This window comes from Nomascus leucogenys, chromosome 22a, assembly GCF_006542625.1.
Source record: "Nomascus leucogenys isolate Asia chromosome 22a, Asia_NLE_v1, whole genome shotgun sequence".
Taxonomy (NCBI): domain Eukaryota; kingdom Metazoa; phylum Chordata; class Mammalia; order Primates; family Hylobatidae; genus Nomascus; species Nomascus leucogenys.
Window position 1 is genome coordinate 100,701,769 of NC_044402.1, and position 26,338 is coordinate 100,728,106.

The window sequence follows — 26,338 nt, forward strand, 5'->3', positions numbered from 1 at the left end:
AACATGCTTTTAGAACATATCTAAGTCAGATGCTTAGCTTGAAAGTATTTTTACATTCTAAAATGATATTTATGATTATGACCGAATGAAGTTGTTTACTGTGTTGGAAGAGAGTATAAAAATAACACATTGAGAAATCAGTTTTAAAGCTTAATCTTTTTTCCTTCTTTATAGGGCCTATTCCACTAGAGGCAAGATGGCTGAACTCAATACTCATGTGAATGTCAAGGAAAAGGTAAGATCAAGTTATATGTTGGCTCACAGAAACTCCAAACTAGGTAATGCAGTCCCTAGCAGGAAAAACTCAGTTACAATGGAGAAAGGGAAAATGGTTTTGGGGGATACGTTGTAAGTTTGCCACAGCAGTAAACTGTTCAGCAGAAAGAATCATGAGTAACGTTTACTGAAAGCATGTTAAGCTTATGACACTCATTTTGTCATTTACTCTTGACCATAACCCCATAAAGAAGATACTGCTGTTATTTCCATTTTATGGAGGTGGAAGTTGAGAAACAGAGAACTTAAGTAATTTGGCTAAGTTCACGTAGCTGGTAAACAGCAGAGCTGGGATTTGAACCCAGGTAGTGTGCCATTCCACAGTTCATACTCTTCACCCCAGGCTGGGTTACATCTAAGAGCAAGGGTATTATATTACCTCTTCAGAAATGGACTCACAGAAAGACATCCAGTGTATCACCTGGTGGTCATGCTGGGCAGCCTTTGAAGTTTCTTTCAACCCTGAGAGTTCATGACTCTGAAAATCCCTACTTCTCATGATTTGTTGGAGGCTGATTCCAGTTCAGAGCTCTTTCCAAGTCTATGCTGTGTCCTCCACTGAGGGTCAGAATCCCTCACTTGCCACATATGCTGCCTTGTACTGTTAGTTCTTAAGGATCGCAAACCATAGACCATGAAGATAAATTTTTCCAACCCATTTGTCTGACACCATAGGAACTGAGGCCCTAGCGCTGGTTTGCCAGTGGTTGTATAGGCAAATGGGAGAGCCTGGACAGGAGCCCAAGCCACCACAGTGCTGGTGCACCTTCCACAGCATCACCCCACAGCCTTCTCTGGACTGTAAACCACGTGAGGGCAGGAGTTTATCTTTCATCTCTTTGTATCCTCACCATACCAAAAATACAGAGCGAAGGATGAGAGAAGTGGCATTTGTGAAGCCATTACTATTTTTTCTTTCACTTAGCAATGGGGTAATAGACCCAAACACCACTCTAGATGCCTGGGGTATGGCCCTGAACATGTAGATGAAGTTCCTGCTCCCGTGGAGCTCACATTTTAGGGCAGGGAAGCAGAGAATAAACACAAGAATATCTAAATGAACACAATTGTTCCAGGTGGTGATAACGACTATGGAGAAAACAGCAGGGTGGTGTGATGAAGGGGAAGCAAGGGGAGGTGGCTGCTCTATGTGGGGTGGTCAGGGAAGCCCTTTGGAGGAGGTGACATTTGATTGAGATAAAGATGGGGAAAGAAACAACCATACAAAGATCTGAGGACAGAGAATTCCAGACAGAGAGAAAAGCAAAGCAGATGCCTAAGGTGGATTAAGTTGAATGTGTTTGATGAGCAAGTGGTCAGTGTGGTCCAGGTGTGGTAGACAAAGGTGATTGATGACGGGAGATGAAGTCAAAGAATACCACTTAGAATGCTGGCTCTCTATCCAGGTCCGTGGATCTCCAAGGGATCGTGGTTAGAATCCATGGGTCCATGAATGTAGATGAGAACAAATACATTTTTATCTTCACTAACATCTAAATGAAATTTACCGTTTCCTCCAGTCATGAATGTAGGCAAAGGAAAAAAAAAAAAAAAAAACCAGAGTAGGGCCGGGTGTGGTGGCTCACACCTGTAATCCCAGCACTTTGGGAGGCTGAGGCTGGCAGATCACCTGAGATCGGTGGATCACCTGAGGTCGGGAGTTCAAGACGGCCTGACCAACCTGGAGAAACCCTGTCTCTACTAAAAATACAAAATTATCTGTGTGTGGTGCCAGACACATGAAATCCCAGCCACTCAGGAGGCTGAGGCAGGAGATTTGCTTATACCCAGGAGGCAGAGGTTGCAGTGAGCCAAGATTGCGCCACTGCACTCCAGGCTGGGTGACAGAGCGAGACTTCTTCTCAAAAAACAAACAAAAAACCCACAGTAGAGCAGCAGTACCTGTGACTTTCACAATTAAAAATCACAGATATTTTCATATCCAATTACATTTGTTGCAGATATCCTGAAATGTTGTTTGTTCATCATTACTTCAAACTTACTGTAGTTAAAGAACCCTGTTACTATATAATGTTATTTGATGTGTTAATAGAGAAGTACATATATTACTGTAGCATGTTTTTTTATTAATATTCTAAGTATATTTCAATATAAGTAATTTCCTTTGTAATCACATGTAGTTTATTTCATGAATTTTAAAACATTATTTTGAGAAAGACCCCAAAGGCTTCACCAGACTGCCAAAGGAGGTCCATGTACTGAAAGGTTTGGAATCCATAATACTGCCATGTAGGGCATTATTCAGAGGGCAAAAAGAAGCTGTTGGAAGGTTTTAAGCTGGAATATGACTGGATCTTACATGTTTTAAAAATCTCACCTGGCTCCATTAGCGACTGTGCTACATATTTTATAAATCTTCATATTAAATAACCTTTCTATATGATGAGGACACTGAGGCTTGAGGTCAGACATGTCTTGGTCAAAGTCAAACTCTCAAGAAATGTGGAGGAAGGGATTCAAACTCAGCTGTGTCTGGTTATAAAGCCTGTACCCTTTCCACGTGTTACTGCTTCTCAGGGTTTTCCATCAAAATGCCCCCAAGACACAGAAGGACTAATGTGTTACCCCAAGTTTCTGGGCACATGGTCAAAACTAACTTCTGACAACATACAATTTCCTTGGAGTATTATTACGTGTTGTCTTAAAAATTGATGCAAAATTTTTATCCATTGTATTTAATAATATATTCCACACATTATTTCAGTATAAAACCATTGTAACTTTGTGATACTTATTATGAAATATATATACCATTCCGAAAATCCTTGGTATCTTCAAAATGATAAGTGTCTTTTTGTATGCTAATGAGCTGATCTTTGGCTAAGGGCTCTTGGATATCGTCCAATAGGGGCTGGTTGCCCAGGGAACCAACCAGGTGATTAGAGGGTTGGAATTTTCAGTCCTACCCACCAAACTGGCAGGAGGGGAGAGGAGCTGAAGTTTAAGTTGATCACCAGTGGCCAATGATGTAAGCAGTCATGCCTATGTAATGAAGCCTCTGGAAAAACCCCAAAGGACTGAGCTAAATACATGGAGGTTTGGGGTGGTGAACCCAGAGAGGGCATGTTAGCTTTGAACCCCTTCCCACATACCTTGCCCTGTGCATCTCTTCTATCTCGTGTTCATCAGTAACCTTAATAATATCCTTTGTAATAAACCAGTAAATGTGTTCCCTGAGTTCTGTGAGCCACTCTAGCAAATTATAGACAGTCCCTTATTTATGGTGGTTTGACTTAAGATTTTTTGATTTTATGATGTTCCAAAAGCCATAGGTACTCAGTACGCTCCTGATATTTTTTACTGTTTTTTTTCCCCAAATATTTTGGTTCTGTGGTTGGTTGAATTCACAGATATGGAACCTGTAGACCTGGAGGGCCAACTGTGCTTGTGCTGGCATCTGAAGTGGGGGTGGTCTTGTGGAACTGAGCTCTCAATCTGTGGGATCTGATGCTGTCTCTAGGTAGACAGTGTCAGAATTAACACTGGGAGAACTAAGTGAGAGAACACCCAGCTGATGTCTGCTGAAGAATCCACTGCTGAAGGATTACTTGGTGGATAGAAATCCCCCACACATTTGCGTGACCAGAGGTCCCCAGAAGTATTCTGCATTGTGAGAGTATAGTAGGAGAAGCGGAGTTTGTTTTTTCCTATATCTTTGCAAACTTATTGGCCATTGAGTAAAAAATAGCAGCAAGATGTCCCTTTTATGTCATGGCTTCTTCATATAATGTCTGAACTCACAGTCATATATTCAAGTGAGAATATGTATTCCCCAATTTGAGAAGCTGGGTTGGGCACCATCGTGCTGACCAAGGATCGGCAGCACCTTTCCTAATATCTATTGAGATAGAACAGCTCCTAAAGTTGGACCATGGAAAGGAAAGGCACTTTAAGGAATCAGACTCATAGCAATTGATCCCTGCAAAGCATGGCTGGTGGACAGACCAATATGGTAGGCACAGCAGCCAACATTAGAGTGTCTTATTCAAAACAGAGGTGGCATCATGCCAATAAGGGAAAATAGGCTGATCTGTCAGCACACAGATCACAGAGGTTCAGTGTGAATGCTCCACGCATAGGCTTAAGAGCCACAGTCATCCCACTCCTCATGAGCAGTGTCAGATGTCCACCTGACAATTAACAGTAGTGTTTTCCCACTGCATTTCCGTAACTTATCAAAATGTTAGCACTATTTTGAAAGAGGGTGATGACAATGGAAGTAGTGCTTCTCTAACTTATTTAGTGAATTCTGTCTTTCCATGTCAAAAGGTTAATAGATTTCTCAACTCAATAAAATAAATCATAATAAACAACTGAAAATTCTGAACGTTTATAATTTTACATTGATTTATTTTAGTATACTTACTGTCTTTAGTTATTAGCTTTTATGGCCTTTTTATGATTAGTTTGTTTCTCAATCTGTCACATAGAGCAATGACATTTTAATTCTGAAAATTAAGAATAATAACAACTGTTATGTCTTAGAGTACAAACTTGTAGAGATCAGATAAAACATCTATGTAGTGTTGGTGATGCAGTATCTAGTCAAGCACTATGGGAAATTAATTACTTCATAGGAAGTGTTGGAATCAAATGAGTTCATCAGCTGTCTCTAGTGGGTCCTCTATTGGATGAATTGGAGTAGGTGCTTTGGTGGGGAAATGATTCCTGCCTTCATGCAGCTTTTGGTCCAAAGAAGCAGGTAGCTAATTATTTCAGGTTTAATATTCAAGACAACTGAAACTTAAAATTGACAATCATTTTAACTGTTTCATTTTAAAATATCTCTACCTTGTTGGGTTATAACGATAAGGATTTAAATTGAAAATATGGTTGCAATCAGAGTCTGGTCTCTTCAGCATAACATACATCCCCTGCATGAGTGTACCCCTGTCCGCCTTTTACACCTTTATCCGCTGCTGCATCTCCATGCATCTCTCAGTCGCCACCCTGACCTTGAATGTGTCTGCCTCCTTTGCAAAGCCTGTTTCCTCTGTCTGGGATGTCCTCCTCAGGGACTCAACTCTCTTCTTTCTCCTACCCTGCCTGAATGATTCGCCCTTCCTCTGTCATTCACCTTGTACTTCTGTGGGCTTCTCTGCATTCTCCACTGCAGCTGTTATTCCAGGGAATGTAATTGTTAGCTGTGGCTCTGTCTCCCCATGTGAGACTGTGCTTCTTGGAGGCAGAGAATGGGTCTTACCATTACTATTCTTGGGTTCGATACATAGTTGACCCCCCAGATAGAGTTAGATAAATGAATGAATAATGAATGAATGAACCTGCCTGCTTGAATTGTTAAGTTCTTTAGAGACTTCATTTCCCATTTACGATGTTTTGCAAAATCTCAAGTCTTCTTGAAAAATGAAATGTAGGTTAATGGAAATGTCATCTCATTTTAGTACTCTTTTTGCTATTAAATAAAGCATATTTTAAATTGCTTCTAAAAACAGAAACTTCGGTTACTTACGTTGACCACCTGTGGTTCTTCAGAAAAGTAGTATGTTTACATAATCATCAAATACAGGTGGTCTCAGGTAGGCTTCACAATACCAAATGAGGTCCTTTGCTGAGTAACCGGTCATATCCCGCTGCATGAAATAAAAAAATAAAGGGAGAAAAAAATTCCCCAAATGTCACTTTGTGAAGGTGAGCTATCAGAACAAAATCTTTGGGCTAATCTGATCTTATATTTAGGGTGTACTCATTTTTAATAGCTTCTTCTCTAAATAATGTATTTTTAAAGAAATTGAACACTAGAAATTTGTAGATGATTTCAGTGTAGAGCTTAATAGTCACCGTTAGATTATTTCTGTGTAAAATATGTGGGTACCAAGGCAAATTAGATTTATAAATGTTTAAATGTAATTTTAACTGAATAAGAAAGGATTATTAGAACTGGTATAGACAAAATAGAAATTTTAGTCAGATATTTTTAATGCATTCCCGTATATCAGTTTAAATAGAATACAATTCAGCAGTAAAACTTGGTGATGGAAAGTAAAGAGGATCTTTGTAAATGGGGTTAATAGTTGCAAAGTGTCCAATTATTCACTGATAACTAATTCTAGTCAGTGACCCCTAAGCCACGTTAGAGGACCCAGTACACTTTGGAAGTGATCTCCAACAAGGCAAGGCTGTGGAAAGAGTGTGGAGTTTGGAGACAGAAGTCAGAGATTATTAGTTGAACACCCGGAAATAAACCACTTAACTTTTCTAGGCCTCAATTTCCTAATCTGTAAATTGGACATGATAATAAAATCTGCCTCACAAAGTCATCAAGTACAATAATAAATGTAGAGCTGCTTTATGAGCTCTTAACAATATAAACTAGAAAGAATCTGGGGGAGCTTATCTGTTTATTTCACAATTAAAAAATGGAAAAAGAGCTCTAGTTAATTAACATTTTTGTTTGAGGCCAGGCACGGTGGCTCACACCTGCACTTTGGGAGGCCAAGGCAGGCAGATCACCTGAGGTCAAGAGATCGAGACCGGCCTGGCCAACATGGTGAAACCCTGTCTCTACTAAAAATACAAAAATTAGCTGGGTGTGGCGGTGGGCACCTGTAATCCCAACTCCTTGGGAGGCTGAGGCAGGAGAATCTCTTGAACCCAGGGAGCAGAGGTTGCAGTGAGCTGAGAGCATGCCACTTCACTCCAGCCTGGGCAAAAGAGTGAGACTCGATCTGAAAAAAAAAAAAAAAAATATATATATATATATATACACATATATATATATTCCCATAGAACCAAGATTAGAAAGAAAAAGTAAAAAGACCAAATGAGAAAAAGAACATAAAAGCGGACTTGACTTTTTCAAATGTTTATAGCTATTTCTGAGCCTACAAAAAATAAGTGAGACTAGAAAATATGATGATTTGGAAATGGGGAACAGCTCAGTCTATAATGTCATCGCTGAGCTGCGCCACTCACTGTGAATAGCTTTTAGAACTGTTAAAGTTATAGAGGTAAATTGGTTTATAAACAATAATTGTATAGAATCATTAAAATAAAAAACGAAGAATAGGAAAAAGGAGAAAAGTCTCTTGTCCAGAGAGGTGACATATTCAATGTCTCTGCAGATGATGGAGATAGAAAGTGTTCATGTCTGTGTGTCCCGGTGTCTGTCCCCAGTGGATGAGCAGATTTTTAATTATTTTTGAATAAATATATACTATGTTATTTTTTCTTGTAACTCTTTTGATCTGCATTTTACAGAGTAGTGAAGTATAGTTCAAATCTTTATGTGGGGTGGAGTATGGTCAGAAAAATCCAAGCATTTGATTAGAGAGAGTACAGAAGAAATCCATCATTATGCATCTTTAAAACATTAACTCCATTTAATAGATAACTGGCTTCATGGGATTTGAGACAAGTTTTAATGCTAAGTAGTTGTTTCGAAAGTGCAAACCATGGAAGCTTTGGGGAAAATTTTGCAGGAGCGTAGAAGTCAATTTAGTCCAACCCTTGGATTCAAACAAGAACACAAGCCACACAGCTTTCAGATTTCACCATGGAACAGGTTCTTGTCATCATTTTCTCATAGGAAAGGGTCATTAAATTTCCCATTAACAGAAAGGAGAAACATTGACAATAGTTGTTGCCTAATGCTTATGTACAGAACTGCTGTTACTGTTGCTTGGCAACTAGAAGAGATTTGACAAGGAGTCTAAAGGAACTGAATGAATAAATGGAAATGTCAGCATCAGTTTCAGGGGATAAGAAGAAATTTACTATTGTAGGATTAGCATCGCATTGCTTTTTCCAGGCTACATGATTGGAATTCACAGTGTTTGTCTCCTGCTTCTCCTGCCTCCCCACCCCCACTCCTTCCAGTCTTTCCTGGTAGCCCCTATGCACTGCGGCTGAGAGGTATATATAAGATAGATGGTTAATGCTAACGAATACAAGAGCATGTCAAAAATGAAACCCTTTGGCAGCAGGAAAAAGTAACCTCTGTTCACAGTCCCTTGGGATTTATAGGTACTTTACCAACATTCTAGTTATTTCTCACCATGATCCTTCGTATTAAAGTATTCAGTTTTTACGGAGAAGAAAATGACAATGTTGGAAGGCTGTAACAATGGTTCCTTCTCTCCTAACCTTGTACACTGGAAATCTGTTCAGATAGATTAGACAGACAGGTAGACAGACAAACAGATAGATGCATAGACTCAGACCTTAAAATTGTTATTGTTTGTATTATTATTAAAACCACATTTTCTCTGTAAATCATTGCTCCTTAACTTGATTATAAGCTCCTAGTGGACTTTTGATTTATTTGTGTACTTATCCTATAATAATATATTATTATATAATAATAATATAGACTTTGTGCCCCCCAAATATTGGCTAATTAATCAATGTTAAATAATTTAGCCACTATTGTCTAATGGTAATTCTCAACTCATGGGGAGGAAGAAGGAAGTGGGACATGCTTCCTGGGTCTAGGGCAAGTATTAGAATGTCAGGGGGGGAAAAGATAGGTATAATTAGAAAAAAAAAACCCACATATTTGTTTTCTTTTGAGTCCTCGAAGAGACAGATGCCAAGATGAGATGGGATTAGAAGAGATGGGGAAGAGGGTAGGCAGCCAGAGCAGGCAGGGAGAGGCTTTAGACTTCCATGCAAATCTGATAGCTTGAAAGAAGAGGGAGAAGAAAGGAAAATTGAGCAGAGAATGTCTCAGACTGACAATGCGGTATTGAATTTCGGCAGGCTGATGAGGAGTGTTTAGGCCAGCATTGCCCACTGGAGGAATGTTAAGAAATGAGCTTTCACTAGTCTCCAGCCTCCTCAGCTGTTAACTAGCAGCCTCCTGGGGGGAGTGTGGCTGGGGTGCAAATGCACTGGGGGACCCAGAGGAGTGGCAGCTAGGCTATCAGTCAACTGTGTTGATTTCCGTAGCTGCCACAATACCTCAGAGTGTAACAAAATACACGCACATATATATATATATATATATATATATATTTAAAAAGGAAATTGGAATACCTATTTTGAAATTCAACTATATGAGAAAAGCTTGAGATTTTTATGTTTATTGAAAAGAATAAATTAAAAGTTTGAGAGCCGTCATTCTAAAGTAAATAGTAAATTAAAATGCAAACTCTAGAATTTCCCATCCTTTAGCAAACCAAGTCATACTGCCACTAGTATGGGGAGTCTTCTCAGCTTCTAGGGTGAACGATGATTCAGTAATCTTATTTTCCATTAAAAGTATACTTTGTTTCAAACCACATATAAAGTAACAAAGGGACATCATTATACCAAAAAACTGTCCTTTGTGTACAATGTGTATACATTGTATTTATTCTCTTGGCTTCAATGTTTTAATCTGCCAAACGATGGGAGTTCATGTAGATGAACTCCAAAATCCTTTGCAGCTCCATCATTGGATGAGCCTGTGGTCTTTCCCACCTCCTACGCACTGGCACCGTGAAAGAACAAAAGGGAGACTGTGCTGCAGATCAGAGAACATGGGCACCAACCTGAGTCCTGATACAAACTGGATGCCTCAGGTTGAACTTAGCACATAACCTCTCAGTATGTCAGTTTCTTATAAAATAAAGGAACCTGATTGAACCATCTTAAAGGTCCGTGTATGGTTCACTGGCATAACATTTCTGACGCCCTCTTGTCTTAGAGATGCTTCAGAACTCTGCTTCTCAATCCTTGAAGGTAATTATCAAAAATATGTTGAAATGATGATTTAGGATCAATTATATAACTTAATGTTTTCCTTTCTTTTTAAAAACATTATGCTAAGCACATTTAACGTGAAATTTACCCTCTTACTTTGTTTTTAAATGCACAATACAATATTGTTAGCCCCAGGCACAGTGCCTCTAGAGCTTACTCATCTTGCATAACTGAAATTTTATACCCATTGAACAGCAATTCTCCATTTCCTCCTCCTTCCAGGCCCTGGAAACCACCATCCTACTCCCTGCTTCTATGAGTTTGACTATTTTACATGCTTCATATGAGGGTAGTCATATAGTATTTGTCCTGTGCCGGGCTGATTCCACTTAGCATAGCATCCTCAAGATTCATCACTGTTGTCATGTTGTTGCACATTGCAGGGTTTCCTTTTGTAAGGCTAAATAATATTCCACTGTGTATATATACCACATTTTCTTTATCCACTCATCTTCCGATGGACAATTGTAGTTTTTAAAATTTTTAGTGACTCAAATTGTAATTTTAGGAGTTTGGCAAATGCTGACTGGTTTTAATTCTTTTTTACTGCCTTTAGAGGAAAAGCAAACAAATAAACTTATAAAATCATTGGGAAAACATGGTCTGGCGAATCAGATGATAATTTTGACTGGTGTTCAAATCATCATGCTCTTTTTTAATTGATCAAACCTGTTAAAATAAGAAATGGTATGTAGGTGAACAGATAAACTCCCCTCAAAGAGAGAGAGTGTGCTTCTAGTTTCCATGGTGTTTAAATCATTGGCTTCCTCCACACCACAGTGAAGAAATATCCAAGGTTAATATAATTTAGAGATTAACCCAACTCCCTTATTCTGGTATTGACTAAAAGGTAATTAACTCCTTTATTCTGGTATTGATTAAAGGGTAATAGTAACTTATACCTTTTTATCTGAAAAGTTCTGTGAATGAGCAGGAAAAAAAATTCCTTAGGGAGAGTGAATGTCAATAATTACCATTTCCCCCCTAGGTGGAGACTTTAAATTGTAAAGAAAATGAGAAGAAAGATTTTACTGAATATTCTAAGTTAGAAGCAGAAGATTAAAGTGTCTTAGTTTTCTACTCTGGTTAAAATACCAAAAACAAAATGCCTTGAATGAAGATATCATTTTTTTTGTCCTCAGTAATAAATTCAAATATAGAATTCATCAATGATAGTGGCCAGACAAAATATTTACCTAAGTCCTAATACCATGTAGGTATAACCAGCTGGCTGAAAACAGACTTCCAATGGACTCAAGGACTCAGTGTACCCTAAAATTATGTACAAGTCTAACTGGTAGTTCTGGGAAAATATGAGAAGAATCAAGAACAATTATAGAAAACATGTAGGTATATACTGAATATATGCTAGCTAAATGGGTGAAATGAGATATGTATTAAGCTCATTGCTTGTTTAAATGCAGATCAAAGAGACTGTTGCTCACAATGATTTGATAGTTATATGTATATATTTAAACTTCCCAGTGTCAGATTAAAAATCAAAATTCTGATATAAAAAGTTGATCATGGACTAAATTTAAAGATTTAAGACACTTTAGTTCATTTTAATTTTACTTTTTTTGTGTGCAGGAGACTGAAGTTTTATTATTACTCAAATCAGTCTCCAATTTTACTATTTCTTTAGATAGGAGAGAAGTCCATTTGAATATCTCTTACTCTATAAGTCATCAGCTCATTTCTAGGAATTAAAGAAGTTGTATCTAGCATAAACTATCAATTTTCATTTAGTATTATTATAACTGTTAAATAAATTTGCTTTTTTTTCCCAAATGTTCAGTGACTTGACAAAGTATAGACGAAGAATCACTAAAAAGAAATCTGGGTTGTTGATTTCATTATCTTTAACTATTTGAAGCCAACTGTATTTTTCAAAGAAGCAACAGTAGTATCTTCAAAAGATGGAGCCTGCCTCTCCCCTAAAACTGGGCAGACTTTTGTAGCTGGTTAACCAGTATAGTAGGCAGGAAAAGACTTCCAAAGACTTCCAAAGCCACTGCTACTTCTTCACCAGGTGGGATATTGCAGTGGCTCTCTGGGCTGCAATGTAAACAGTCTGGCTGTTCCACCATGCTTCAAGGAAGCCCAGACTAGCCCATCAACACAGACCACTTGGAGAAACCTTGAGACTGCACAAAGAGAAAGAGGCTCAGACACGCCCCATCTGCACCAGCATCCCTCTCCCCCACTATCCGTCTCCATGAGAGACCCTGAGGCAGACTACTCCACCAAATTCCTCCCTAATTCCTAAGCCACAGAAATAGTGAAAAATAGATTGTTGTTCTGAGCCACAAAATTTTGGAAACTTGTTGATGCAACAGTGGATACCTGGGATACCCTCTTACAGAGAGAGAGTGCCCTCTCGAAGAGTTTTGCTTTACAGAAAGTAAAACTGTTCTAAGCTACAACTGGTATTTTTGAAATTATAATATTATATAAATAATGGAGAGGTGTGAGTGTGTAGTTAGTACACTCAGGTAAATGAGTTGACAGGTGAGCACTAATACCTAAAAAGAGATCTGTCCTGTGCCACCTTCTCTCCTTTGCCTCATCCACTGTCCCTTACCTATCTATAACTTTCATGATTTCTCACTCACAATTCTCAATTCTGGATGGATATTAGAGTCCCTGGGAAAACTTTTTTTATTTTTAAAGGAATGCCAAGTCCCAGATTTGATAGTGGGGCTCAGGTTTAGCTATATTTTGAAAATTCACCGAGTAATTCCAGTTTGCAGCCAGGGTTGAGACTCAGTATGATGCTGATGGTGCCAAAATCTCTATCCCTGGCTCAGTTCTTGTCTGGAGCTCCAGATTTACAGATTCAGCTGCCTCTTAGATATCTGGATGTGGATGTCTCACAGGCTCCTGAAAGAGTAAAGCTACCACCACTGGTCCCTTCTCAGGAAATGACCCCACCAGCCACATAGACAATCAAGCCAGAAACCAAGGAGTCACCCATGTGCCTTCATCTTCCCCATTCCCTGCATCTAGTTAAATGCAAATCAATTACTTCCTCCCAAGAAATTTGTGAGTCTTTTTCTACACTGCCCCATCTTGGTCCGTTTTCTCTCCCCTGGACACTTGGAATCCTAACAGGCATCCGTTTGATCTCCTCCAACACATTCACAAAGAAACTAGAATGACCTTTAATATACAAGTATCATGTTCCTCTCCTGAGTAAAGCCCTTCAATGGCTTGCCCTTAGAATAAGCCTCAAAATTATAAGAAGGCTTCCAGGGCCTTGCCCACTTTTGCCTCGTGCCTTTCTTCTCAAGCGTCACCCACAGTCCCCCTCCTTTTCATACTTAATGCTCCAGCAATCTTTGACCTTCATTCCTTTGAGCATGCTCTTCCAGTCACTCAGTCCTATCTGTTCACAGACGTTGTGCCCTCTTCCTGGAATGTTCCACCTTCCCTCCCATTCCCCTCACCTAACTATGTGCTACTAACCCATCATTCTCAGTTTAAGCTAACTTCAGTGCTTGGAGGGGGCTTCCCTTACTCTCTAGACTAGGACAGGTCCCCTGTTATAGATGCCAGAGCATCCTTACTGCTTTTTCTATAACATTCATCAAACATTTGCCTTTCTAGACTATAAACCCCAATGTATCTGTCACTGCTGCAGTCCAGCTTCTGAGTCTGTACATTGTGACTGACTGAAGAAATGAATGAACAAGTATTAAAAGATTAATTTCAACTTTGAGGGACGTTTTTATGGTAATACTCTGACCTCTGTGCTTGACCATGGCCTATACAAAATTCAAATAACAAATCTAAGATATAGAGGATGTCAGCTGATTTCTAAAATGATACAAAATTGGAAGGAATGGCTGAAACATTCCTGTTTATGATGGGGCAAAATGCAAGGTTCCAAAACATAACAGCTGGCTGGAGTGACATGTCAGAACTTACATACTGAAATTTAAGAAAGATGAATATAAAATCCTACCTTTGTGTTCTAGTCATTGCACAAGTAAAGGCCAGGGGACACTTGTCTCAAACTCAATGGAAAGAGAGTTAGTAGCAAGTAACCTGCATTTGACCTAGTGATTAATTAATGTGGCTCCTAAAATTGCTGATGCCACCTTAGACTCCCTTAATGGATGAACGGGGCCCAACCAAGGCAGGTGCAGGCCTCACAGTCCTCTGCTCTAATCCAACCACTTCTGGAGCAACGTGCTTCTCTTATAGCAACATATTTTAACAGGATATGCTCAGAAGAGCTTGATCAGAGTAAAAATTTAGGAAGCACAGCTTATGAAAAATTGCAGAAGAGCATGTTTACTCTATAAAGATGGAATTGTGGAGAACACTTCCATTCTTTTTAAAAAGCAAAGGGCTGCACTGCAGAAAAGGGGTTATACTTACACACCAGCAAGCAGCACTGGGACCACAGACTGGCAATGTCTAACATCCCTTCTCTGAGCATGTCCTTATCATCGACCTTTCTCATCTTCTAACTCTCTTTAACATCTGTTCTTTCTTGTCCCTTAGCCTGTCTCTAGTCTTCCAATTCATCCTCCCCCTTCATAGACCACAGATGCCTTCATCAGCCACCTTAGTGATACTCAGCCCCTATGTTTCTGAGCCCTAAAAATCTACCACTACATTTCTTACAGTTTGTAACTATGGATGATTCCTTTGCTCCTGCTTCTGGCTTGTTGAGAATTGCTGGAGAAAGCCATGCCGATCGGCACCGTAACAGATCTGTGCAGTCCAGCACCGTGGACCCACAGGCCTGCTCAGCATTCTGTCATTCATCAAGGTCATTTCCTGTCTCATTCTCATAAGGGCAGCTCTAAACCTTTCTCCACTTTTTAAGCTCCAACGTGAATTCTAAAACTCTCACACAGAGGAATGGTTTCCATAAATTTTCCCCTTCACAATCTGAAATTTTTATTATGTCTTCACTCTACCTTCTTCTCCTTTTCTCCTTTCTCTGAATTCTTAGAAAAACAGAAGAACCTCCCTTCCATTCCACATGGGTTTTGATGATGTTTCTCTTATTTCCAGTGGAAGCTTGTTTCATAATTTATCTCTTCTCTTCCCCTCTTCTAATTCTTTCCCACTGCCATCTCCTTCCCTCCATCAGCGAACACGCTCAGCACTTCAGGGGAAATTAATTGTGCAATGACTGTTTTAAGATGGATTGGAGAGAGGAGAAACCAAGCCAGAGAATCCCATTAGGAGGCCTTTTACAGAGTCCAGGTGAAAGATAGGGGAACCTGTCCGGGTTAATGAAAGAAAGAATAGAGAGCAGGTAAGATTCAGAGAGGACGTTGTTACCAGAATGATGTGCTAGTTATTTATGACTTTGCCCTATTTTCCTTACTCTTTTGTCAGCTCGTTGGATGCAAAGATTGTGTGAGATTCATTTCACGTTCTCTCACAAAGTGTGGCTTGAATGAGTGAATGGCTAGAATTCCCCCAAACCTTTGTGGAGAGAGTTGCCATCTGGAAGGTATATTTTTTTTAAAGGTAATAGTTGGTGGGATAGGGAAAGACATATCCTTATAAGGAGGGAAGAAGAGAAGTGTAGGCTTTTGTTTCTCAAAGTGTGGTCCATTGCATTCATTTCCTGTTGCTGCTGTAACAAACTGCCACAACTTCAGCAGCTTAAAACAACACACATTGATTATCTTCGAGTTCTGGAGGTCAGAAGTCCGAATGGGTCTCACTGGGCTGAACTCAAGGTACCAGTTCTGGAGCCCTGGGGAGAATACTCTTCCTTGCCTTTTCTAGCTGTTAGAAGCTGCCTGCATTCCTTGGTTCATGGCCCCCTTTCATCTTCAAACCTGGAGAGGCTGGCCAAGCCTTTCTCTCATTGCATCACTCTCCCACTGGCTCTCTTCCATCTCCATCAAATTATAAGGACCCTTGTGATTATACTGGACCCACTGAGATAATCCAGGATGATCTCCCCATTTGAAGGTCAGCTAATTAGCAACCTCAATTCCATCTGCAAATTCAGTTTGCCATGTAACCTAACATGTTAACAGGTTCCAGGGGATAAGGCCATGGATGTCTTTGGGGGGCCATTATTCTGCCCACCACATCCCTGGACAAGCAGCATTTACATCAGCTGGGAGCTGATTAGAAATGTAGAATTCAGGACCCACCCCAAGCCTCTGAATCAGAATCTTCATCCCAATCAGATCCCCAGGTGATCAGAGTATATTTTACAGTTTGAAAAGCCACAACTAGACTGACTCTAAGATCTTCTCCACTTTTACTTCCCATAATTCTATAAAAACTGCATTTTTTTTCCATCTTCAAATCTGCATTATTCTTTCTCCTCCTGGTTTCCTGCCAAAAAAAAAAAAAGTTTTGATTTGTACCCCTGGTGTTAATTCCCCAAAAGTCAGCCAAGTAGAACATGACAGTACCTCATGCATATTTTTTGCTGGCAGGAAGTAGATGTTAGAAAAGGCAATTAAATTATGGAATTATCCATGATGCAAAGGTACTGGTCTGCAAAGAGTATTTTCTTCCCCAAGAAAATTCATAGGAAAACTACCTCCATTACTGTGTAGATAATATTAGTGGCCAGCAAGTGAAGCAAAGCATACACAGATGAGCTGGTTTTAAGGCATCTCTGAATGGCTCAGCATTTGAGAAATGTGACCAAAGCTGATTATAAAACTCCTTTCAAAGTTGCAGGAATGGCAAACCCATAAATAACTCCAGTTCCCATCGGTGTGAGGAGGAGATTGCTGGCTGCTTGATTGCTGTCCTTATCGTAGGGGATAAGGTTAAGCTCACCTCTAAGATTGCAAGCTTCTCAAGGAAAAAGCCAGCCATATGCTCTGCCTGGCACCCAGGAGGCACTCCATACATTTTGGGCTTGAATCCATTAAGCTTTTTAATAGTGTGTAATACTTAATTCTTAATTAGAGATGCACTTAAAAATGGATAAATAAAACTAGAATATGTCAGTAACCATCTCACTAGACTCCCTGCTTCCTTTTACTCATTCAGTCAGTCATCCATTCTACAAACATTTATGAATCATCTACTGAATGCCACCCATTGTTCTAGACCCTGTGTATATAAAGATATGCTCCCTGTCACTCAGTAGAGCAAGAAGTCACATAAGTAAATAATGGTGGCAACGTCAGTGCTGGAAGAAGTGTGTGAGCAAAGGTCTCAGGCCTCTCTTCTCCCAGCTGTCACGTACATTCTAATGGGACTTATATTTAAAATCTTCCTTTTCTCATCTTTGCCAATCGGGATTAATTATTTAGCTTCGTTATTTTTATTTCCAGCCCTGGCTATTAATGTTGCCTCCAGGCACACCATACTTGCTCTAGAAAATGAAACCCTCTCAAACTAGCACAAGTTAAAAAAAAAAAAAAAGAGGTTATTATTATAAAGGTCTGGCAGCATCTCATGAGACTTCAGGAAAAGTTAAAGGAGCAGGAAAGAGAGAAAGTGAGGCAGTTGCAAGTCCAGCCTCTCTTCATCTGCACTCCAGCTTCTCTCCCTTTGTGTTGAATAGCTCAGACCTTCAAGGCAGAGGGTCTAATTGGCTCACTTTGTCTTTTCTAGCCAGGCCACTTCCTGACCACTGTAATTCATTGTCACTGTGTTCTGATTGCTTCCTTCATAGCACTCACTTAGCACAAGTTGCAGTGATATATTTTAAATTCTATGTTTATATCCGTTCCCCTCTCTAGTTTTGGCAGTGACTGTATCTGTTTTGTTACTGCTGTATCCAGCCACTAGTGCAGTGCCTGATCATAGTAGACATTTAGTAAATAATTAAATGAAGGAAGAAGAGGGGGATAAAACCATGTTAATGACCCTAAAGATAGACTTCCTCATTGTACCAGTTACATCATAGAGAAGGGAAAAGTGGGGCAGAGTCTTGGGTCCACTGACCCCTTAGCAAGTCTGTGGAGGAAGGAGGATCTCTAAGAAGAAGGGTAGACAGGGTAGTCTCCCCCAAATACGTCTTGACCAACATTCAAGCCACATGGTGTTTCCACTTCAAAGCCACACCTGGAGGGACCCCTTAATGCAAATGCTCCCACTTTTTTCTTTTTAAAATCTATTGAGTAGCTAATATATGCCAAATTCTATATGAAACACTTTACAGGCATCATCCCTTTCCATTTTTACATAGGCTGTAGAAGATAATATTCTCATTTTACAGCTACAGAACCAAGTTTCAAAAATTTAAGTAGTTCACCCAAGGTCATAGAGCTAGCATGTAGCAGAGCCAAGATTAGAACATAGGTCTGTCTAACTCCAGCGCTCCTTCCATGACATTTGGCTGTCTATAAAGCACTCACCCTTACTCGGGCAAACTTAATTCCTTCTCTGTAGCACCATAGTACCCTGTTCATAAGGACAGTACAACACTTATTACCTACTTTTATTGTAGACATTTCTGGCTCCACTGCTAAACTGTGCCTCCTTAAAGCAGAACTATATCTGGTTTTTCTTTGTATCCTCAGCTCCTGTCATTTAATGGGGGCTCAACCAATGTCTGTCTGCTAAGCTGAGCCTTGGAAGGATAGACAGGCAGTTACTGTGCTTTTTCATATTTTTAAAACTCCACAAAATACCATGAGTACCTTATTCTACAGAATTAAAATTGTAAGAATGTAAAAATCTCATAAATATTCCTCCAGTCTCTGTTATTGAAATTTAAAGAATATATATATATTCTCCCTACCCATATTATGCTTAGTGACATCAATCAAGTGAGACCTGCCCACTGTTACCATGAGTGGTAGATGCAGAGTGCTGGGATGGTCCACACACAACGGTGGAGTCTTCCTTTGACTCAGAGAAGCTGCCTGGTGTAGCTACAAGTTGGCATTCTCTCACTCAACAAATATGTATTAAATACCTACTATGTGCACCATATTAGTCGCTTGTGAATGGGCATGGTGATTATCTAAAAATGGCTGAGATGAGGATTCTGCCCTCACGTTGCCTACCATCTGGGAGACACGACACATACACAAATACTGGAGCTATAAAGGAAAAGGGGCTAAGACACTTGCTGACCAAGGGCTACAAGAGTTGAGGCAAAGATGATCTCTGGCAGGGAGTATGGAGAAGGATTTCATGGAACACATGGCATTTCACCTGGAATGTGCAATTCAGACACGTCTTGGAAAAGCTCAGCCTGGGGTTGGGGGTTCAAAACTGTGCATGGGGAGCTTGTCTGTGAAGGGGTAAAGTCAGAGACATTTAGAAAGCAAGTTGGAGCTCAATTGTTGCTGGTGTTGAATGCCATGTTGCAGATAATGAACTTTATTCTTAAGTTCTTAAGGAAAAGGGTAAAATGGTCATGAATATACTCCAGGAAGAGCAGCTGCCTGGGACTGAATTGCAGGGGAGAGACTGGAAGCAGAGAGAGCAGTTATTTTATGTTTATTTGATAATGCCGGGTCTTTGCTGATCACACAGCTGTGTGGGTGGATTGAAAACTTTGGTCAGAGCCACTTTTGAAACTCAGACATAGTTTAAGTGACTCATCAGGAAGCCAAGAAGAATTTCTAAGGGTCATCACAGACAGGCTCAAAAGATACACAGTATGAATGAGGAAATCTGTTAACGGCTCTTAACCAGACAGCTCAGGTGCAGAGAAGGTAAGTTAGTTTGGGAAACTGAAATCAAACAACGTCCATGAAAGTCACACTGCCTCACTGCCCAGTTAGTGCAGGCAAAAGGCCAGCAGGGCGGGCCTGAGGCGCCATGGGGCAGAGCCTGCAGAGTCAGATAGGGAAGCCCCAGAGAGAGGAGAGGATCATGACTAAAATGCTCAAGAGGTGGCATCAAAACATCATGCTATTTCTAGATAGCACATTGACTTTGCCAAACCAGAGTGAAATTAGCAGAAGCAAAATAGGGGAACATAATTTTGGGAAGGTAAAGCAGTTGCTAAATGAACCGCTAACTAGCCATCTTGACTGTCACCCAACAGCGGCCGCCTGGTGGGACCACTTTGTTTATGGCATGAGAGCCCTTTAGCGGGGCAGTCAAGTGCAGCTTCAAACAGTGGCTTAGGTGTTAGCCTGAGCTGTGGCAATGAAGTAAAAGGCTGTGTGTGTGAAGCTGCGCCAGAAACAGCCTCTGCAAAACAGCCGCTGCGGGCGTGAATTTTATGAGTTCCCCGTATGCAAACAACCGTTAGTCACGCATTGATTGATCCATTCCTCCAGGAGCATCCGTCCTCAGAAGCTTGGTTTCCAACTGCAAAGGCAAGCCTTTCAGCACAACCTCACTGTAACTCTTCCTTGGTCATCCACGCCTTATATTTAAAGTTCTTCATAATGAGGGCTTTCTTTTTTTAGATTAAAATGCTTAAACCCTTTTTGATACTGCTGAATTATGAGGAGTGACACAATGAGGTTCCTTTATTTTTATGTGCACATGTGAGTTCACACAATTTCTCCATCTTTCTCAAAGACATTTACATAGGAAAATAAACATAGTGGATTTATAAATAACAGGCTGAGAAACAATGCCACTCTCTCCACATTCACCAAGCCAAGTGATTAAAGCAGAAACAGAGGCTGGCCCAGAAATGTACTAGAATTCAACATTACTATGTAATATCCAAGTATAAGCAGAAACTATTTTTTTCCCTTTTTTCTGTAAAACTTGGAATACCTGTCCTAATTAAATGTCTTCCTCCAGGAATCATATCTGATATTCAGTTAGATTTGATATCAAAACTCAGTTATTGACAATTTTCTAAGGATACAGTCAGTGCTAGGATATACAGAATGACAAGGATAGAAAATGTTTTCTGTGCACATCTTACCATGTATTTTTTTCTTTTAAAGAAGGATAGGCAAGAGTAGTATAAACATCTAAAAAGGAAGTATCTCCGCAAGTAGTGGTTTATTTTGTGTTTTGCCTTAACATAATACAACATTGTGTTTTGCAAGGGAGAGACTGGAGGCAGAGAGAGCCGTTATTTTATGTTTATTCCATAATTCTGGGTCTTTGCAGTTCACACAGCTGTGTAGGTGGATTGAAAACCTTTGTCTAATATAACAATAATGTAGTTAGTATAATTAATATTATATTAATTATATTATTTAGGTGTGCCTGATGTGGTAATAATGATGGTGATTATTAAGAAATTTTATGTAATATGAACTAAGCCATAGTGGCTTGAAATAAATGCTAGATTTTATTTAAAAGAGCTATATTGGAAGCGTAACATAATCTTTAGGTATAATTCCAGTGCACTGGTAACAATGAGGTAAATAATGTGTATTGTTGAACACATTCTGTTAATGACCTTCCTGGACTGGATGGAGGGATTTTTTGTGGTTTTTTTTCCTCCCCATCTTAGCCTCTCTCAAAAAAAAAAAAAACAAAAAAACCAGCTCATCAGAAGGATAGTTGAGGGATGCTCACAAGATCAGAATCCTTTGCACAGCCTTGTAGGCCCTGGAGGCCCTGTACGATCTGGTCTCTGCCCAGTTCTGGCTTCCTCTTGTACTCTAGAAGCCTGCCCTCTGCCTCCCTCCCTAATCACGTCCAGCTCCTCCCTCCTCATCCATGCCTCGCTCCTCACTCATGCTGTTCCCTATGCCCAAAATGCTTTTCCCCTTCCCCTCCCACCCATCTCTTCTCACTCATCCTCCATCCAGGTCTCAATGGATAAAGTCATATAAGTCAAGTCTCCCTGTCATATGATTTTATACCACTTAAATGGAATGTATAAGCATATATTTGTGCAATCATTTGGTCAATGGGTAAATCCTCCTCTAGTCTCTAAGTTCCAGGAAGTTTGATTGCTTGTCAGATAATAGGTGTTTGAAAAATACTCACAGAATTGGATTTTTAAAGAAGACACAGAGCAGAAGTGAGAAAGAACTTAGATTTGAAGACGTTAATTTGTTTTAATGGTTGCTAGAAAAACTAAGAACAATGAAATGTGAGAATAGAAAACAATCAATTTGTATGTGTGTGACTCACACACATACATATATATATACATATATATATATATAATATTAGAGTCCTCAGTAAAACTCAAATATTTAGCATTTATAAAATGTCAAGATTCAAAACCAGCTTTCTAATCTATAGTGTCAGCACCTTTACAAGTCATATACCCACCCATGGCTTGTGCTGGGTGGGTACATGACAGTAGTTGTGCTGTTGTCTCATTACAACCTAAATACTCTTACGTGCAGATCTGTATGGAATAGGTGATCTGTTTTCTAACATAATCAGGAAATAGGCTATCTTGTTCAATGAAATGTTCTGGTCACTAGCATCACATTACACATACCATACCCATTTAATCCATATTCCGTGAGTCCAATTATACTAAACTGCATTTAACTCTAAAACCCACTGGTCATAATTTAACTGCTGATGAAAACATTTGAAGACTGTACAGTGCTTTAATGATCACTTACCTTTGCACCATGCAGTACTCTAGTGTTTCTCAGTAGCAGCTGCAATAATCCCTGCGATAGAAAACTGGGTGAACCAGGTTTTACTAAAATCAATAGAACATTGTGTAGTTATTGCAAGTACTGTGAGATAAAGGTCAATTAATTCTAATAGGCAAGAAGAAAGAATGTATGCTAAATTTGACTAAGAAATGCATATATGTCATTAAACATTGAATATAAGCTTTAACTTATTGAAATCCTTAGTGGATATATGTATTTACTTTTACTATTTTCAATGTTTGATTTTCAGAAGTGTGTTCACAAACATTTTTTGTACTATAGCTAAGATTACCATTTCAAAAATACAGTGCTCCACATTTTCATATCTTTAAACATTAATGGAATTTCACAGCACACTTCTGTGACCCTCAAGATGACTGTTTCCACTGTGCAGATAGAGAAGCTGAGGCATGAGGCTATTTCTGTACATTTTCTAAAGATACCCCCTAAGCCAGTGGAAAGGAAGCCTGAGACAGAAAAAGACTGTGTCCTCACTGAGAACACATCTTGTATGCATCTGTAGTCTTGGGGGAGGGTAGATTGCAAAACCAGAGTTGGCTTTTCACACATGCTCCTACACTGCTACAAGGAGGTCTTTGTAAAAATGTGTACACAAATAAAGTGGGTATCAAGGTGATTACCAGGATGAATTTTCACTGGTCTGGAATGCCTTGAGTATGCTTGATGACAAGGAGGTAGATTAGTTGGCTTTTCAAGGCCTTTCTAATAGTTATAATTCTATCCAATGGGCAATTTCATAGATGAAAAATATTTAAAGTGTTCACATTTCTATTTCTTTTTTTTTTTTCCTTTACAGATCTATGCAGTTAGATCAGTTGTTCCCAACAAAAGCAATAACGAAATAGTCCTGGTGCTTCAACAGTTTGATTTTAATGTGGATAAAGCCGTGCAAGCCTTTGTGGATGGTAGGTATACCTGTACCCTGCAGCTGAAGATGTTAGACCTAAATATTCCAGATATTCCATATTTTTTCCCTAAATGAACTGAATATCAATTCATTATGCGTTCTTTAGGTCTCATAGAAATGTGCTAGGTTTCACATGATCGCACTACTGCACTCTAGCTTAGGTGACAGAGTGAGACCCCATCTCAAAAAAAAAAAAAAATAGACACACTCAATAAGAATAGAATTTGGAAGTTCTTTATCTCTCATTTAAGGAAAAAAAGACTCTAGATAGTTTTCAAAGGATATTGATTATAGTGCTACTAATTTCCTTGCCTACCAGTCATTATAATTTAATATTAAATGTGTCCTTGGCCAGCAGTGACTCACGCCTGTAGTCCCAGCACTTTGGGAGGCCAAGGTGGGCAGATCACTTGAGGCCAGGAGTTCAAGACCAGCCTGGGAAACATGGTGAAACCTCCGTCTCTATAAAAAAAAATATATAAATTAGCCAGGCATAGTAGTGCACACCTGTAGTCCCAGCTTCCTGGAGGCTGAGGTGGGAGGATGGCTTGAGCCCCTGAGGCAGAGGTTGCACTGAGCTGAGATTGCACCACTGCACTCCAGCCTAGGTGACAGGCTGAGACCCTGTCTCAATAGATAAAGAAATAAATAAATGTGTCCTTTATTTGATATCATTCTTATGAATGGAGGATAATGTATTTTGGTCCTTATCTGGAAAGCCTTCTCACTTCTCCAACCAGCATAATCCTACTTGGCTTTATGACTGAAATTCTTAAACCTGATGCTTATGTAGTCTAAGAGGACTGGTTTATTCTTTAATATCTTTAGTTTATGATTTTTAGATTGCCAAATTAATCAGAATATCAGTTTATCTTATCTACCTCTAAAATCTTTTTGCTTTATTTTAAAAATTTTGTTGTTTAGGTAGTCCATTGCCAGAGATGTTATAAAATCTAAAGTCTCAGGAATATGTTTATCCTATAATTTACAATGTAATGCTTTGGATTTCCTGTAAATTTGGGGGAAATTATCCTCTCCTAATCAAATTAAATAAGTTCCAGTTTTGAACAAAGATCTTTTACTTGTCCTCAGTTATCATATGTCTTCTGTCCTGGCATTAGTTTCTATTTTGTAAATATGGGCAAGCTACACATAATCTGTCAAATAAGGTCAAGGAAGACCTGCCAGCACATTTCTCAGTTGTATCCTATTTACAGTTTGTCAAGGACAGTTTGATTTACTTATTTTCCTAGGAGTAGAATAACCTTCTTGAGTTTCTAAAAGTATAATTGCATTTCAGGGCAAGGTCTTGGAACTAAGCAGTATGCTCACGTTCTGATATCAGCAGTCAAGGTTTAGGGTCCTAATTGAATTAGCAAATGATTATCATTCAGTAGACCTATAAGCAAATCCATGGTGCATAACTTTTCTCACTGTTTTTCCCTGCTTCATATACTAAGAGATACTAATTTTTAGTCACAAGAAGCAAATAGTAGAGAATGCAATATTAATCTAACTTTGCAGCATTAGGTGCAGTTTGTCTCAAAAAATATTTGGAAATAAGCATATCCTGGATCAGATACAGTCTCTTTTCAGGTTTTGCTTGCCAACATCACCTGCATGGAAAAAAAGCCTTAGGAAAGGGTAAAGGCTATTATCCCCATTCCTCCCTACCCCCACTTGGATTGAGGCCCCCACATTCCTCATCATGAAACTTTTTATTGCAGAGTGATCTTGATGAGATGCGCAGATGCACAGTAACTGATGGACTGTCATCAAATCTGTTTGTATTTAAACAGAGCACCTTGCTTGTCCTTCGTGAAATTTTCACCTTGTCAGTGTTGAGATCTCATTAATAAAGCTCATTGATTGCTGAGAAGCCTCATGAGAAGTCATTTTGTTTGGGGAGCAGTAGGAAAACTTGATTTAAAAATACTGGGTGCCAGGCAGGTTCCTCATGCCTATAACCCCAGCATTCTGGGAGGTCAAGGCAGAAGGATTGCCAGGAGTTTGAGACCAGCCTGGACAACATGGCAAGACACTGTCTCTACAATTTTTTGTTTTTAATTAGTCTAGAGTGGTGACACATGCCTGTAGTCTCAGCTACTCTGGAGGCTGAGGCAGGAGGATTGATTGGACCCAGGAAATCGAGGCCACAGTGAGCCATGTTTGCACCACTGCAGTCCAGCCTGGGCAACAGTGCGAGACCCTGTCTCCAAAAAGAAAAAAAAGAAAAAAGAAAAAAAAACCAAAACCATAAAAAAAGCCAAACAACTGACAGTCAAAAATATTTGTTAGGAGTCATTTATGAGGCATACAGAAAGCACTCTGAGTGGCTGAAAAACTCCAAGCCGTTTCAGTATAATTAAAATTTAATAATAACAGTTTCAAAATCCTCTGTAAATATGGGTATTTCTTCTTAAAAATTAGTCCCTAAAGCTCATTGTCCAAATTACAAATAGAAGGTATATCAAAACATGAAAATTAGAGGACTAATTGAATATGGCAGTTGTGAAAGCAGTAAGCAACTCACCGCCACTTTCTGATTAAAATGAACAGTATTTAGCATTTTTAAATTTTAGTTTTATTTAGAAAACTGAAGCGTAGCTATAAGTAAGAACTGCCCTAATTATTATTAACCAAGACTTACCAAGAAACCTAACAAAAGGGACTTTCTAAATTTCTTCAAAAGGAAAATGCTGTGAAACATTAATTCTCTGGACAAATTAGAGAAAGACCAACCCAGTTAGTAAAAAGTCTGAATTATACCTTACTTTTAGGTGCAGTCTTATTATTTCAAGTACATGCAACTCAGACAAGTCTAAGAGGGGCGTTGAGTTGGAAACTTTAAATAGATAGGAATAATTAGCCTGTCTAAACATTAGTCAAAGCCATATGGCCTTCTGCTTATCTAACAGTGACAGTAGACTCAATAATTAGGACCCTACTAATT

The 26,338-nt window shown here is 39.3% G+C and overlaps 1 protein-coding gene across 9 annotated transcripts in view; it reads left to right on the plus strand.

The window, feature by feature from the left end:
* Positions 1-26,338, plus strand: part of SPATS2L (spermatogenesis associated serine rich 2 like) — a 172,526-nt gene that overhangs the window by 82,842 nt on the left and 63,346 nt on the right. For all 9 annotated transcript variants that reach the window (XM_030803559.1, XM_030803560.1, XM_030803562.1 and 6 more), the window contains exons 3-4: positions 175-235; positions 23,275-23,383. In XM_030803559.1, the coding sequence (XP_030659419.1) occupies positions 197-235; positions 23,275-23,383 (148 nt within the window). In that variant the 5' untranslated portion in view covers positions 175-196. The remainder of the gene's footprint in view (positions 1-174; positions 236-23,274; positions 23,384-26,338) is intronic.